The 16,278-nt window shown below is 35.7% G+C and overlaps 4 protein-coding genes across 4 annotated transcripts; 3 read left to right on the top strand and 1 right to left on the bottom strand.

The window, feature by feature from the left end:
- Positions 1–2,833: 2,833 nt before the first annotated feature.
- Positions 2,834–4,976, bottom strand: LOC123677734 (CCR4-NOT transcription complex subunit 9). Its single transcript, XM_045614427.1, has 6 exons — positions 4,695–4,976; positions 4,503–4,640; positions 4,252–4,429; positions 4,002–4,196; positions 3,852–3,943; positions 2,834–3,657 (listed from the first exon to the last, which is right to left on the bottom strand). Exons 1-6 carry the CDS (start codon positions 4,805–4,807, stop codon positions 3,480–3,482), a joined length of 894 nt encoding a protein of 297 aa, XP_045470383.1. The 5' UTR covers positions 4,808–4,976; the 3' UTR covers positions 2,834–3,479.
- A 271-nt stretch (positions 4,977–5,247) lies between these two features.
- Positions 5,248–6,768, top strand: LOC123677735 (lysosomal thioesterase PPT2 homolog). Its single transcript, XM_045614428.1, has 5 exons — positions 5,248–5,711; positions 5,766–5,907; positions 6,005–6,112; positions 6,167–6,440; positions 6,500–6,768. Exons 1-5 carry the CDS (start codon positions 5,571–5,573, stop codon positions 6,696–6,698), a joined length of 864 nt encoding a protein of 287 aa, XP_045470384.1. The 5' UTR covers positions 5,248–5,570; the 3' UTR covers positions 6,699–6,768.
- A 1,376-nt stretch (positions 6,769–8,144) lies between these two features.
- LOC123677737 (cGMP-dependent protein kinase, isozyme 1-like) lies at positions 8,145–11,382 on the top strand. The gene is made up of 2 exons (XM_045614430.1): positions 8,145–8,342; positions 8,952–11,382. The coding sequence occupies exons 1-2, from the start codon at positions 8,191–8,193 to the stop codon at positions 10,690–10,692; spliced, it is 1,893 nt and encodes a 630-aa protein (XP_045470386.1). The 5' UTR covers positions 8,145–8,190; the 3' UTR covers positions 10,693–11,382.
- Positions 11,383–11,588: 206 nt separating this feature from the next.
- Positions 11,589–15,420, top strand: LOC123677736 (cGMP-dependent protein kinase 1-like). Its single transcript, XM_045614429.1, has 2 exons — positions 11,589–12,557; positions 13,328–15,420. Exons 1-2 carry the CDS (start codon positions 11,680–11,682, stop codon positions 15,069–15,071), a joined length of 2,622 nt encoding a protein of 873 aa, XP_045470385.1. The 5' UTR covers positions 11,589–11,679; the 3' UTR covers positions 15,072–15,420.
- The last annotated feature ends 858 nt before the right edge of the window (positions 15,421–16,278 follow it).

Below are 16,278 nucleotides of genomic sequence, written 5' to 3' on the forward strand. Positions count from 1 at the left end.
AAGGGATTACCAAGACTTTATCTTCCTTGGGAAGTGATAAATATCGCATATGTTTTAGCTTTCGTTCAATCTTCGTGGGAAATTGTTTCTGTGGTTTGTCTTTTTAAAGCGAATTTTAAATTCACAGAAACATAGACGTATCAAATGGGGAAAATGGGACAATAAGTCTATGGACAGAAAGTAGAATTGTGAATCAAGTTGTATTCAGTCATTCTCCGTACGTTGAAAGCTTAGAACATTAGTAAAAGGAATGGAAATTACCTTGAAACAGATGCATTTGTTTTGATGCCAACATTCGTCACTCCTTGTCTGGACGGGACACTACAACGCATTATTAATTTATTCATCACAGCTTATACTAACTGGATCTAACACTAACACTATCTGTGGTCCGTCAGGTATCTGTATGAATAAGATATTACGAATAGAGTAGTATTTACTCTCTATGGTCCGTCAGGTATCTGTACGGATAAGATATTACGAATAGAGTAGTATTTACTCTCTATGGTCCGTCAGCTATTTCAGTCAGAGAAGGCTGTCGCTTAGCGCTACAAATTTCAAGTTTCAACAACAAAAATGTAAAAACATTCAACCAACTAGCAGGAATAGTACTCATAACACTTTTGCACTCATCAGGCTTTCCGGCGTTTGATGTTTCAGGATTTAGTTTTATTTTCAATTTTCCAATCAGAATGTTGATTCATCGGAAGAATTCTAAATATTGGGAAAAAGTTTCCTTTCATCATTTGCATCTAATCATTCAAAATAAATATAGGAAATGTTTCTATTTCATACCACAATTAATTATAAAATTTTTTGATCGTTCATGGGTAGAAAAATTTGCTGTGCTAACACGGAATCTACTATCCAGAGACACCTCAAATAACACATGCATTTGGCCACACCAAATACAAATCTGTAATCAGTTAGCTTAATACCTACTTGTAATCAGTTCCCCGCTAGAAGATCCCAAAACCGAGATATTTCGAGTTTCTTCCTAATACAGCTCAAAACGGGGATATTCCCAATTTCATGGAAAAATTATGCATTAAATATGTAGAAATGCTTTCTGTTAAGATGTTCTGGTCGAAGCCTTATTCAGTGGCCATCATCTAAAAACCCCTCAAAAAATGCATAATTAATGATGAAGTCCTAAAACAGAACTAGTCACACTCGATTCTCGAATTATGCCAGTTTTAGGAACAAATCTAAAATTCAAATCAGTAGAAAATTTGGATACTAGCCATCTATCCGAATTTAACTGAACTAATTTTCTCGCGCCCTAACAGACTTAGAATCCTGTGATGTGTACCTCCTCACCAAAACCAGGTTTAAGCTACTCTTCCTAGATGACACCATTGAGTCTCGGAAAAAAATCAATTTATGAAAATTTTACTAACAGAGTTTATGACCGGATATGCTTCAAAATTTGATATCATGAGCAGATCTCGATGCTTAATACCGATTTGCAATCAGGTAATTTCTAGGAGGGCTGTGAACCGAGATATTTAGGGTTTTGTAGGACTCAAAAAACAAAAAAAATTGGCCGCAGACTACCTTCAAAATATGATATCATAAAAAGTTTTCGATTCTGAATACTAACCTACCTTCGGTTTCTTCCTAACACACCTACAAGCTGAGATATTGCGAATTTTGTAGAAAAATAGTGCTTCAAATGTCTAGACAAATTTTTTTGATCGGAATCGATGCCTAATTTGGAATCTACATCTTCGAAACCCTTCAAATACATCATAAAAAGTTCCAATTTGATCGGTCGATTTTTTCAGAAAAACCAAGACTATAACCTTGGATAAATTTCGAAAAAAAAATGTTTTGGCCTGAAAATTTAATAGAAGTATCATTTCACCACAGCGAATTCAAATTTGCAATCAGTTTGCTTCTGAAAGGTCTGAAATTCGAGATATTTCGAGTTTTGGGGGATAAATCAAGCAGGTAATTTGACTACAAGCCATCTATCCGAATTTTACTAAACTAATAATTCTCGCGGCCCAACATGCATAGAAACCTGTGATGTGCACATCCTCACCAAGACCAGGTTCGAGCTATTCTTCCTAGATGTCACATGTAGTCGAATCCTCAAGAAAAAATGGTAGATGCGCTATATTTAAGCGCGTCCGCTCAATCAAGGTACATTTTTAGAATTTGTTACTTTAGGAAATACATATGAAAAGTAAAAAGTTATCGGTAGCTAACTAGAAAAAGTGCCCATTTCTTAAATTTAGGGATGAATCCATTATATTGATATATTGAATTCATTATATTTTTGACTTTAATTCAGCGAATATTTGTTTTTCTCGTCCTCTCCTCAAAGATGGCATATTTTGAAACAATTCTTTCACTACAATCAAGCCATTAAGTGACACTAGATGATTTAGTCGCATTGATGCCTTTAAACCTCTTCGATATCCGCTGAATGAAATATTTAATTCACTAAGACATAGCTGAAGACACACTAACGGCACTACCGTCTATCCTACTTGTCATGGGATTGAAACCTCTGAGATTGAAACCCTATCAAAGATAATTAACAATTTCAAATTCATCACATTGTTGGTATCACGTAGTATGAAATTCTCTACAATTTAAACGTTTGCAACAATCTTGATCCCCCACACTGTAGAAAACGATATTTAAATTTTAAAGACAAAACATGAAGGAATTAAGTGTTTTAGATAACTCTGAACCGAAAAAGGATTTTTTATTCAATCACATTTCAAAAAGGTTTTCTTTCATCTTACGTTCTCACTTTTCCCAATTATTTAGTTAATTATAAATTAATATATTTGGAAAAAAACAAAGTACTAAAACAAACTAATGCAACAGTGTTTTAATTAAAATAATAAATATTAATGGACATTAAATATACATTATAGTTGTTTGATAAATTCCGAGAAAAATGTCACTATCGATATTAGTTAATTGGGAAAAAAATCCCTAAAGTACAATTATAACCCTTTTCACATAATTCACTGAAGATAATAAAGACTTCTCCATAAAATTCCCAATTTCACACTGCTTCAACAAACATATAATATATAAGAATAAATCCTCATGATTTCAAATTTTCATAATTACATGACAAACTGATGCAGTTAATATAAAGAATTGGTTCTCCAATGTCATCCTCGAAGACGTGTCTGAAAAATTTAGTACCACCTATAGAAAGCATAATTATTCTACTTCGCCAAATTCATCCTTTGAATTTTCATATTTTTCTATTAAACAACTATTAATAGATCATCAGATTAAATTCTATATCATTTGGACATTATATCACAATTTCTCCGTTATATACAATGCACAAGTTACTGAAATAAGAATTACAAGTATTGATCTGACTGGGCTTTTACAGAGCAAACATAATGAACATAAAATTTTTTAACAAAAGACAGGAAATCACATTATCCGAAATCATCGTTCAGTCAACATTCCCTCAATGTTTTCTCCTCCTCGGAGCTCTATTGTGATGTAAGAGGGGACAAGCCCACTTGCCGACTATCAGCCGGTGGAGGAGTCTCCAGATTATTAAGCAGCTGCTGAAGCCAGTGATTCGTTGATTTATCCTCTTGCAAACAATTAGCGAATGTATTGTCCCTCAATTGATCAGGAAGACATTGTCTTAGCGCTTCACGAGCACTGAAAAATATTTTTTTTCATACAAGACTGCTTTACTGTTTAGATCATAAGCTGTTAATTCCCCAAAAGCAACACTATGATGGATTGCTCCAGAAAAAATTGAAATATAATTAAACAGATAAATTTAATAAAAAACCCAAAGTGTGATAGCACTAGGAATATTTGATGATTAGAACTGATGTAATCATGCTCACCGAGGATTATCTGAAAGTCGGAGATAACAACGGACCACATGCTTGAGTAGTCGAGCAGAAGGTTCTTTAGCCAGAGAAATGACCATTTTACCCTAAAATCATACAATGAACATAAACCAACACATAATTTCAAAATCCTCATTTACTCACGAGTATCATTGCAACATGACTGAATCTATCATATGTTTGACAAATATATGATAAACCACTATCATCAAGAAGGATTTTTTGCAAAATGAAGGTGGCCACAGTCTTACTAAGCTCAGAACCTGATTCCATAATTCTCAAACACAGAGGAATGATTTCCGTAGTCAAGAGGAAAGTAATTACTTCTTGCTCATCAGTCTACAATAAAAGCAGGTCTCTAGATGCTCTAGAACTCAAATCATGATAAACTCACCTTAACGAGAGCTCCAATTACTCCCAAACTAGTTAAACGTAAATATTCAAATGGACGTGTCTTTGACACTGTATGTAAAAAAGGATACAAAAATAAGGGTATATGTGCTAACAAAAACTGAGATCTAGTATCCGGATGTGAAGCAACACATTGAAGTAGTGCCAAAGCATTGCATACCCTAGAAAAAGATGATTGTATAAAAAAAAAAGTTAAAGCCCAAAATTAAAAAAAAAACATGATTTTAATGGTACCTATTCGACTGTTGAGCTGTCAGAGTAGCAGGATTGATTGCTGGATATATATTAATTATTTCTTGGAGAAGTGCTGCAATAGTGCCAAAACTGTTCCATAACATTGGGGCTAAATCAGGAACTACCTCCCTTTTTTTACTGAAATCAATAATACATCATTCTAGGGTTCCATTAAACTTATCCCTTCTTTACCTCAGCTCTGGAAGTGCATTCTCTCTAGTTTCTGGATTAGTGAGTTCTAAAATCCATTGATACACCCGATCTCTATCTACCGCTTGAACAGCTGTAGTTGATTGGGAGGTCATTTTACTATTAACTTTTCAGATTGACAATTAATGAAATGCTATCTTAATGTAGTCATTAATAGATTTCTAGTTCCAAAGCTATTATTATTGCAGTCTGAGAATCAGATGCTGAAAGTTTTCGGAAAATAAAATTGGTTAGTGACAAGTGACAACTGACATTGTCAGTTTGCCAGCTGTGGGACCGGAAAACATAGAATTATTATTCTAAATCCTTATTCTGTGGGATCTACTGGCATTTTTGGAGCAAACGTCCAGTGTTGCCAATCAAGCGCCTTATGCTCCTTCCAGGTATTCTAAGGCGCTAACTAATCTGAAATCTCACAGAACATTAATCTAGCTAGAGCATAGACCTTATATCAATTATCAATGATATTAGGTCTATGAGCTAGAGAAATGAATTTAGTTTATCTATGGCCAGGACCAAAATAAATATTTTGGTTTTCAAACAATAAAATATAAATTTTAGTCCATTCAGATTACAATAAGTTTTTTTTTCATAATAGAATATTTCTAATAACTTTTCTCATTGGAAATTTAAAATAAAGAAAAATTTTCTAATGTTGAAAGATGGCAATCTTGGATAGAAAGAACCTTTGAATTCAGTAACAACAATAACAAAGAAGTATTTTATTATCTGCTCAATGTTTAATCGCACAATAGTCAATTATACCGCACTACCGAACAATGACCGGAAATTGAACTGAAATTCTGCGATTTACCATAGTTTTTTCATATAAAATTTAAAGCAAGTGTTACTCTCAACATGAAATTATTTTCCTTAATTAAATTTTTGCTTATCAATCTCACGTTGAAAGAATGTTATTCTTATAGACCTGTGTTTTTAATGCATGGTATTGTAACTGGCAGCATAAGTATGGATCTCATAAAGTTACGCATACAAAAGGTTTGTAAGAAAATCTAGAACATTTGATTGAAATTATTACTAATAACATTTCAGTTACACCCAGGAACTATAGTTTACAATACTAATAAATTCAGTGGCTGGTCAAGTGTGGAAAGTATGTGGTATCAAGTACAGCAACTGCTTTTAGACATAAAGAATATCACTAAACGTCATCCTGAAGGAATACATCTATTAGGTAGAATAATGTAAAAATAGCATGCTTTGGTAAAGCAATTCTTGCTTCACTTTGCACTTTTTTGAATTAACTAATTGAAATAACCAATATCTTTCAGGATATTCTCAAGGAGCTCTCTTGGCACGTTCAATATTACAAGCATTTCCAGAGCATAATGTTAGAAATTTCATTTCGCTAAGTGGGCCACAAGCTGGGCAATATGGAAGTAAGAGGCGTTACATCAAATTATTCATTAATGACTAATATTTAAAATTTTTAGCGAAATTCTTGCATTTAATATTTCCTGGCTTAGCTCTTAAAGAAGCATATGAATTATTTTATTCCAGAGTTGGTCAGCACACATCTGTGGGGAATTATTGGAATGACCCCTTTCATAAAGAATTGTATTATAATTACTCTCAATACCTGCCTTATATCAACAATGAGTTGAAATCAACAAGAAGTGCTCAGTTCAGAAATGCATTGACAAAATTGAACAAAATGGTATTGATCGGAGGTCCCGATGACAATGTTATAACTCCCTGGGAGTCTAGGTAATATATGAAGTGTGTGAATGAAACGTACAGACTGATTATATCATATTTTTTTTTAGTCAATTTGGTTTTTACAATGAAAACTTGACTGTGGTCAATCTGATAAGCCAACCGATATATACTGAGGATCGAATAGGATTAAAAACTTTACACGAAAGTGGACGTTTAGATCTCATCACAGTTCCTGGTGTGAACCATTTTATGTGGCACCTAAACGTATCTATTGTAAATAATTACATCATCAATTATCTTGATTGAAAACCGATATTATAAAAGTGTTACGAAAGATAGTACAAATGAAATTGACAAATATATTTTAGTAGAAGTATTTTCTATTTATTTATTCCTTCGTATCCCTATTAAAACACCTATCCTTTAATTCTTTCTTTGAAAAGAATAAACAAGTAAATTACCAGGAGGTGAACATTGACAACTTTGTTGGATATACACTGTGTCCGTAAAGTATGGAACAAATTCATTTTTAGCTAAACAGACCATTTTAAGAAATAATCCTGTAACACGTCGATTTTTTATTTTAATTTGCCGTATTTTAAAATAATAATCAAATATACAGAGTGAATTACTTTCGAGTAATGACGTCACCGTAATTTTTTTTTTAATGGAGCACCCCCATTTTGTTTCAATTTTCGGATTACTCTAGCTGAGCTGATTCCAAAAATGTTTTACATGTTGATTCCAATTGGTACAGAGTGGACAAAAATACAATAGATTTGTGTGTACTCATAAAGTAACGCTTACCATTCTTTATTAGTTAAATTAACAATATTATCAAAAATACTTATTGTCTAGAGGCAATTGGTTTGAATGTAACACCCTGTAGTTTGTTACATTTTTTAGATTAATAAAAATGAGCTGTTTCCAAACATGTTTGATACTTGTGGTCTAGCAGACAGAATATGAAAGAAATGATTTCTTATCAATTTAAAAACATGTTATGAATGTAACAAACTACAGGGTGATACATTCAAACCAATTGCCTCTAGACAATAAGTATTTTTGATAATATTGTTAATTTAACTAATAAAGAATGTTACACGTTACTTTATGAGCACACACAAATCTATTGTATTTTTGTCCATCCTGTACCAATTGGAATCAACATATAATACATTTTTGGTATCAGCTCAGCTAGAGTAATCCGAAAATTGAGACAAAATCTTAAAAAAAAATGACGGTGACGTCATTACTCAAAAATAATTCACCCTGTATATTACATCATTATTTCAAAATACGGTAAATTAAAATCAAAAATCGATGTGTTTCAGGATCATTTCTTAAAAGGGTCTGTTTAGCTAAAAATGAATTTGTTCATACTTAACGGACACAGTCTAGAAGGTACCTTTTTGTGATTTCAATATTTTTTTGTAAACTAAAAGAATTTGTTCCTTTTCGAAGTCTAAACCGTCAGGGCTTCAAATGGCGGATGCGCTAGGAACTTGCTATTTATTATAAATGGTGGAGGAGCAAAATATAAAATGGTTATGAAATAAAGAGAAAATTGCGGAATTTCCGAAAAACTTTCTCAATATTGGCGCTAATAACGAACGGAAGAAGAATTGCATAAGTCTTCCTATCAGGTTTTACGGCAAACAGATGAAGCTGCCCGATAAGTATCAACATCTAAGATAAGATAATAAAGCGTAGCGCGGTATCGCAATTCCGATAAAGGTATTATTTATTGTCTTCGAAAATAATAGTAGCAGTTCCGTTAAATACATCGAATGTTTCAATGCTCAAGAGACTCTTCAGTACCAGCCACTCGCATTCTTTCTCAGAAGACGAGGGAGTGTACAGGAGGAAATCTGCTATACAGATCTTGGCGCCGAATGATGGAGACAAAGAGTTCAAGAGCTCTGTGAGGAAGGTGTCCAAGAGTTTAGAGTGAGTAGAATTTTATCTTTTAACAGTTTATTTAAAAAAAGACTGGCTTATTCTATGATCGTCTGGAGACCACAGAATTCGCTGATCTTGACAGTTCATAGAATGATTATTTAATCCATAGGGCATAGACTAATGTTTATTTTTAAAATATGGCCTATGTTACACTTATTATTCTATTCGTTTGAAGTTGAACATCACGATTCTTAGTAATAGGAACAATCTATTATCTTGGTGAAAGAAAGCTGCTTGGAAAAATATCTGATTGATATTCGACTTAGGAAAGATAAGCTTTCGCATCTGTAGATTGTAAACGGACGTTGATCAATTTTTCTGGGTTATCGATTTCTATGTATACAATCTGAATACATTGTTCAAATGAAACAATGTCATTCAAACTTTACAAGGCAACATAAGCTATCTTATTATTCTTGCAGTTATAAATTTATTATTTTTAAATTCTTTGATGAAAAGTTTAATGATACTAGCTTCCGGTTTTTACTTTTGGAATATTTTAATGAAAGCCTTATTTTCCCTAAAAAATCAAGATTTAACAACACAAAACAATAAAATAATATCTTTATTTTTCTCTCACGAATTTTCTCTTCACAGGGACGAGAAAAAAATCCGAGCTGCCATAGAAAATAATGAATTCATCAGACACGTCATCTCAGAAAAGAGATTTGAAGCCATCTTCCGCACGATCTTCTCCCAAGAAGTGAAAAAAGGCGAGCAGATAATCAGAGAGGGAGAAATAGGCTCGGAACTGTACATCTCAGCTTCCGGAAAGTTCGAAATCTACAACAGAGGTGGCGGAACGCTGCTAACCTTCGATGACACCAGAGTTTTCGGAGAACTAGCCTTACTTTACAACGAGAAACGAAAAGCCTCAGTACGAGCCTTAACGAAAGGCAGATTATGGGTGCTCCAAAACAAGACCTTCAAGGAGATAGTCCACCGGTCGGAAGAAGAAGAAAGAAAGGAATTGGTGTTCTTCCTCGGAAAGGTCCCTACCTTGAACACGGTGCCTTCAGACACTCTTGGTTTTGTGGCAGGTCTCCTCATCCCAAAATTCTTCGAATCGGGCGTTGACATAGTCCAAGAAGGTGAAAAAGGCCACTCTTTCTTCATTATCCGGGCAGGGTCAGTAAAGGTGAAGACAAAAGGAGATGGAACGGTCGCAACTTTGTCCACTGGCCAGTATTTTGGCGAGATGGCCCTCATCAACGAAGACGTTAGAAAGGCGACAGTCCAAGCAGAACCACCAGGTTGTGAATGCCTGGTCTTGAGCCGAAAACACTTCATAAAACACTTCGGGGACGTCAAAGACTTCCGAAGGATTTCAGCGACTAACAGAATCAAGAACCTTTCACTCAAAGAAGATCACAAATACCAAGATCTAGACCTTAGGGAACTGAAGAGGGTTAGGACGATAGGTGCTGGTGGTTTTGGTCGTGTGGATTTAGTACAGCACAGGAAGGATGTCGACTTGGTGTTCGCGCTCAAATACCTCAAGAAGTACAAGTGCATGCTGCAAGAACAGAGGGAACACGTGTTGAACGAGAAAAACGTCCAGATGAACTGTAGTTGTCCTTTCATAATAAGGATGTTCAAAACATTTAGGGACTCTCGATATCTTTACTTTCTGATGGAGGCTCAACTAGGTGGAGATTTGTGGAGACTCATGTACTACACCAGGAGGAAGCCTTTCGACGAGCAAGATGCTAGATTCTACGTTGGTTGCGTTATTGAGGCTTTTCTTTATTTGCACGAACGAGGCATAATTTACAGGGACTTAAAACCAGAGAACCTCCTGATAGCCAATGATGGTTACGTCAAACTCACAGATTTTGGTTTCGCTAAGATCATAGGAACCAATAGGACACATAGTATGGTTGGTACTCCCGATTACATGCCCCCTGAAATAGTTCTGAACGAGAGCCATGACAGAGCAGTGGACTGTTGGACTTTGGGCATCTTCATCTACGAGCTGATCACCCTGAAGACTCCTTTCAAAACCTGCTGCGACCGTGACACGTACAAACTCATTCTAAAAGGTCTGGAGCACTGCAGATTTCCCAGCCACGTTTCTGTGAAAGCCAAGAATTTGATAAGTAAACTGTGTCAGTACAGGCCAACAGATAGGTTGGGCTACTCCAAGAATGGAGTTGGAGATGTTAAGAAACATCATTGGTTTGCTCACTTCGATTGGAGCGACCTCAAGCGGTTGAAAATGAAGGCGCCGCATGTTCCAAAACTTATTGGGAATCTTGATTTGAGCTACTTTGGTTCTTATAAAGATGATGATGCGGAAGTACCTGAAGTTATAACTAATTGGGATGATGAATTCTGAGATATTTTGAAGGAGTCTTATTGGTTTTTTAGATCTCTAAAAGTTGAGGTTTGTGATATCTGAGTTCAACCCCTAAGGCTGACTTCAGTTATCTTATCCGACTTCGCTAACTGGTGACAGTTAGTTAATTCTCAGGAAAATCAATAGCACACTAAAAAATCAATTGGTAAGATCTCGTTCCAAATCTATAGATAGACAAAGCTTCTTTTCCACCATCTAACTTTCTGAATGAGTTAGTGTAGTTGAGAATAAATTTGATTTGATTTATTATAAAGCGTCAAAATACATTCGTAAAATAGCTCACTGAAATTATGACTTGTATTTAGGAAATACCAATAAGTTTGCATTGTCATCGATATCACACATGTTCTGGAAAAATACGATATGATAACAAAATATAATTGAAGAATTTTTCTAAACCATCAAGTTTTCATAAGTTTCAAGAGGTCAGAAGCTAATTTGGCTATCTTAAGGACTTTTCAAACTTAATTGCTGCTTTTGTAGCCAAAATTCGAGGAGATCTTTTTTCTGCTATAAAGTTTACATTTAATGGAAAGCTCCAGATCAAATGGTCATTGTGCTAAATTAATAGGCACCTTTAGATTCTTGTCCAAAAGGAAAAAATCATCATTTAGATTGTATATTTAGGCTGTATTTTTATAAAAAAATAAAGACTAATTTTGAATCCTACTTTTTGTGATTTATTTCACCGAAATTTGAATAAGTTCGAACACCTTGAGAAATATTCGTAATTAGAACAACGCCATAGATAGTTTATCAACAGAGATATCTGTGATTCAAGATGAATTCTCAATAAACTCGGTAATGTTGTCGTATCAGATTAGCGAACAATATATCGACTGATAAGATCCACGAAACATCTATTATCTTCGTTTTTTTCTTCTACTATCCACCCAAAATACTCGAAGCTATCTTGATCAGTGCACAAAGCAGAGCAATTATTGAGTTAATAGTTACTGTGTCGATATGCCATTTCATTGCTTCTGGAGAAAAAGCAGTTCCTATAATGTGACACACGATTTTGACAAATTTAACAAACAATCTGAGAAGGTTTCCATATCTAGAACGAGAGTGTTAGTCGACGACGATGAAGAAATCACATCTAGAAGAAAAACTGTGCTTAAATCAACAAATAATGCAAGAAAATCTGTAAGTAATAACATCAGTCAGCTGTACTTGGGAAATGCTGAAAACTTAGATGTGAAATCTGTAAAGCCTTTGGAAAATTATGAAAAACCTAGTGAGAACTTATCAGATACCGTTTCCCTGGAAAATACAACTGAGATCGTTAAAAAAACTGAGAAGGATGACAGTGTAAACACTTTGGTCAAGATTACTGAGCCAAAGGATGAGAAAGATGAAACCAACCACGTTGAGATGGTCAAGATTATCGACCCAGAGGATGGGAAAGATGAAACCAACCACATCAATAACAGTATGGTCAAGATTACCGACCCAGAGGATGAAAAAGATGAAACCACCAACGTTAACGAAGAAGACTACACTCCAAAATGCACTCCCGATATAAAAAGTCCAGTTACAATAGTCATAGAGGAGCCAGTGGAAGATGTAGTTGAAGAAATTTCGAACGAAAATGAAAATAATAGACAAGATGAATCAAATACATTGGATCTTCCGAAGGTTAGTGAATCCATTTCGCGTACATCTTCGGTAGAAAACATTGAGAACGCTGGGAGATTAAGCACTGATTCAAACCTGGACTATCCGAAGACTTCAGATGAAAAGGGCGAAGAGATAAGAAGAAGATCAGGAGTACTGCCTAAACCTATTCATTTTGATGAAGACGTCGCCAAAAGTTTGGTCAAATATCCAAAATCGGAAAGGTACGTTGCAAAGTTTAATACCTCTAGTACTTTTATTTTTTAATGAATTTTCGGCATCGACTGCTAAGATAATCAGCCATATATACCTGTTCTTATCTTTTTTCCAAATTTTATCTACCAAATTTTAAATCATTATATCGAAGTTTTACCTGGACCTTCTGAAATGCAAACTGACATTTTCAAGACAGTTTTTTTTTACAAATCCTTCTAGCTCGTCTTCGAACATGAATAACTTCATTACCACAATTACGTGAATTGGCAATATTTTCCTTCGAAAACCTATCCGGACAAGTGTTCAAATCATAAATAATATGACAATCGCCTTAAAACGTGATTTCATTTCAGCACTTGAAAGATAAGATTAGAGTATTGTTCTTTACAAATTCCTGTTTCAAAAACATCATATTGCAATTTTTTTCATATTCAATCAAAGTATATTTCAAAGCGTATCTGAACTATCATACTCACCAGATAGGATAAATTATTTCTTGACCAATACTTGCTGTCGATGAAAATAACATTTCCAAGCCATTGCTTCGCTTGCACAGTATTATTCCCATAAAAAGCAGTATTTTATCAATACACGAAAAGCATTTTATCCATTTTTCGAATAAAAAAACATGAGGAGCCACTCAACCTTTATATCTCGAGCCATATTCAACTCTTACTGCCATCTGTGCGCCAGGCGCACATTCTATAAGCATGCAATTGCGTTTCAACCTATCTCCTTGCCTTTGAACAAATTGTAACCTTCACTCTCGTATTTTCAGCGATGAAGAATTCATCAAGAACGCCATCTGCAGGAACGAATTCCTGAGCAAAGTCATCACTGGTCGAAGACTCCAAGACGTCGTGGACGCCATGTACCTCAAAGAAATCAAAGCGAAGGAGAAGATAATCAAGGAGGGTCAAAGAGGGAACCACATGTACGTCGCCGCTGAGGGTGAATTTGAGGTAACCAAAAAGGGCAAAGGAGTAATCAACGTGATGAGACCTGGTGATGTCTTTGGCGAGCTCGCCATCCTCTACAACGCCAAGAGATTCGCCAACGTGAAATCTATAACGTCTGGGAAGGTTTGGGTCATCGACGGAACCGTTTACCAACAGCTTGTAAAGAAGTCCAACAACGAAGAACAGGAAGAAATAGTCTCGTTTTTACAGAACGTCCCCATACTGAACGAGGCAGGCTTGGAGGTACTGAGGAAAGTTGCAAGTCTTCTCAAACCTGAATTCTACGAGACTGGAACCACTATAGTCAAAGAGGGAGATAGAGGCGATAAATTCTACATAATAGCTGCTGGTTCAGTTACAGTCACCCAGGAAAACAACGGGTTCGTAGGGCAACTCCACAGAGGCAATTGTTTCGGCGAGAAAGCCTTACTAGAGCCGGTAACACGCCAAGCTACCATAAGAGCAGATGATCCAGGTACCGACTGCCTCACCCTGACCCAAAAACACTTCGTAGATAATTTTGGAAAGATCGAGGACATATCCAAAATAACGATGCTGTCACCACCGCCACTACCAATACCAGACGTGAAGAAGGTAGTGAACGAATACTCCCATCTTGACCTCAGCGAGTTTAAGATCCTCAAAACCCTAGGAGTAGGAGGGTTTGGCAGGGTAGAGTTCATCCAGCACAAGAAAGACCCAGCTTTAACCTTCGCTCTAAAGTGTTTGAAGAAGTATGAGATGGTGCAACAAGAGCAGCAGTACCACGTTATCAACGAGATGGTGATCCAGATGACCTGCAACTCACCCTTCATCATCAGACTCTACAAGACTTTCAAAGACAACAAGTTCATCTACTTTCTTATGGAACTGTGTTTGGGTGGGGACCTTTGGAGCCTTCTGCAGCGGCAACCCAACAAAAATTTCACGGAAAAGGGTGCTAGATTCATAGCCGGATGTGTCTTGGAAGCCTTAGCCTACCTGCACACCCAAGGATTCGTATACCGTGACCTCAAACCGGAAAATCTGCTGATAGACAACAACGGTTACATCAAAATGACTGATTTCGGTTTCGCCAAGCATCTGACGCCTGGTAGTAAGTCTGGAACGTTTGCCGGCACTCCTGAGTACCTGGCGCCGGAGATTATCCTCAATAGGGGACACGACAAGGCTGTGGACTTGTGGGCCTTCGGGATCTTTGTTTATGAGCTGTTGAACGGCAAAACACCGTTCAGGTCTAACGATCCTAGTTATATGAAGACGTACAACAACATATTGAATGGTTTGGATGTGGTTTTCTTCCCTCCAAATAACACCGCAAAGGCCAGGAACTTGATAACCAAGTTGCTGAAGAAGGCTCCTAGTGAAAGGTTGGGCGTGGATGAGATTAGATCTCACAAATGGTTTGCTGAATTCGATTGGGAGAGACTTAGATCTTGTCAGATGTCTTCACCTTATAAGCCAAAGTTGTCCAGCAATGTTGACTGCAGGTATATTGACCATTTCAGGAGGGACAACGATATTCCTCCAGATGAGAATTCGTGGTGGGATGAATACTTCTAAAGAGTCCATTGGGTCAATCGAGGACATTGCTTTCTTCTACTGGTAGAGGAACAGCAAAGTGTATAAAGAGCGAAAAATAACGAATGGTTTGCTATAGTCCTTTTCAAATTCCTTTAGTAGAGCAGTGGCAGCAATCTAAGGCCAGATCTGACACTACTATATTATGAACAGAAGAGGAGATAGAATATGCATACATACTCGTACCTGCATTAAAAGCAGGTGTTTCTTTCTAACTACACAATGAAACTTTCATCAGTTCTTCATTTTTTTAGTATTTAATATTTTCAATTATGCATAAATCATAAATCTTATGTAAAGTTTAATATAATAAAAATACTAACAATTTGTACATAATTTCTCATAATGCAATTTTGAACATTTTTACATCATCGAACATCCAAAATACTCAATCATGAATAGTTTTTGACAGAATAGTTTTCTACATTTTGTACAGTCATATCAATATATCACAAAATTCAAAGGTTTATTTTAAAAAACAAGCAGCCAAAAAAGCAATCACGATTTTAGATAAAGGTATAGGGTTGATGGAAATGTTAGGTTATCTTAGGTTAGGTTACTATCCAAGATAACTCTTCAACGGTTGTTAGCAGAGCTGTTGTCAAACGTTTTTTTCTTGTTTAACGCAAATCTGAAGGTAATTGTATTAATAGCTTTTATTCCTTTATTTCCTATCATTCCTTTATTGTTAGCCATATGCGAGAGACGTACTTTTGAATTATAGGTGTTTATCTTCGATTATATCAAGTTAATAGTGTTTAATTTAGCCCCAATTTATCAAGGGTGAAAATATTAATATTGTGAGTTCGTTCACTGAAAATTTTGTTGATCGGCAGTTTTTAAAGTTGATTTTCTTGACTTAGATTGGTTCTTGTGCATAAATACTACCTTGATTACCGTATCAGTTTAGTTCACGCATCTGCTGTCGACTAAAGCGTTACATACACCTCAATACATCTTGAACAGAGAATGGCAGTTAATGAAGATCTATCAAGATTTTTGAGAAATGAATTTTCCAAGCAAACTGCTGCTCTAAAGGAGGAACTGGCGAGGGTTAGAGAAGAAATAAAACAAGTAGGAATAACCACGGGATTACGATTGGAGTCGTGTGAAGAAAGAATCTCCAAAGTGGAAGGTGAAATACTTAATCTTAAGAGAAGTGCGTTAAAGAACAACGTTATTGTTTCGG

The sequence above is a fragment of the Harmonia axyridis genome, chromosome 4, assembly GCF_914767665.1.
Source record: "Harmonia axyridis chromosome 4, icHarAxyr1.1, whole genome shotgun sequence".
Taxonomy (NCBI): Eukaryota; Metazoa; Arthropoda; class Insecta; order Coleoptera; family Coccinellidae; genus Harmonia; species Harmonia axyridis.

What these genes read in the sequence shown, in the direction of transcription:
- LOC123677734 (XM_045614427.1), bottom strand. Translation starts at nt 4,807, where the DNA reads ATGACCTCCCAATCAACTACAGCTGTTCAAGCGGTAGATAGAGATCGG. An exon ending in ACAGCTCAACAGTCGAATAG is followed by an intron (nt 4,430 to 4,502) that starts GTACCATTAAAA and finishes ATCTTTTTCTAG; the next exon opens with GGTATGCAATGCTTTGGCAC. An exon ending in GTCATGTTGCAATGATACTC is followed by an intron (nt 3,944 to 4,001) that starts GTGAGTAAATGA and finishes GTATGATTTTAG; the next exon opens with GGTAAAATGGTCATTTCTCT.
- LOC123677735 (XM_045614428.1), top strand. Translation starts at nt 5,571, where the DNA reads ATGAAATTATTTTCCTTAATTAAATTTTTGCTTATCAATCTCACGTTG. An exon ending in TAAAGTTACGCATACAAAAG is followed by an intron (nt 5,712 to 5,765) that starts GTTTGTAAGAAA and finishes ATAACATTTCAG; the next exon opens with TTACACCCAGGAACTATAGT. An exon ending in ATAACTCCCTGGGAGTCTAG is followed by an intron (nt 6,441 to 6,499) that starts GTAATATATGAA and finishes ATTTTTTTTTAG; the next exon opens with TCAATTTGGTTTTTACAATG.
- LOC123677736 (XM_045614429.1), top strand. Translation starts at nt 11,680, where the DNA reads ATGCCATTTCATTGCTTCTGGAGAAAAAGCAGTTCCTATAATGTGACA. An exon ending in AAATATCCAAAATCGGAAAG is followed by an intron (nt 12,558 to 13,327) that starts GTACGTTGCAAA and finishes TCGTATTTTCAG; the next exon opens with CGATGAAGAATTCATCAAGA.
- LOC123677737 (XM_045614430.1), top strand. Translation starts at nt 8,191, where the DNA reads ATGCTCAAGAGACTCTTCAGTACCAGCCACTCGCATTCTTTCTCAGAA. An exon ending in AAGGTGTCCAAGAGTTTAGA is followed by an intron (nt 8,343 to 8,951) that starts GTGAGTAGAATT and finishes TTCTCTTCACAG; the next exon opens with GGACGAGAAAAAAATCCGAG.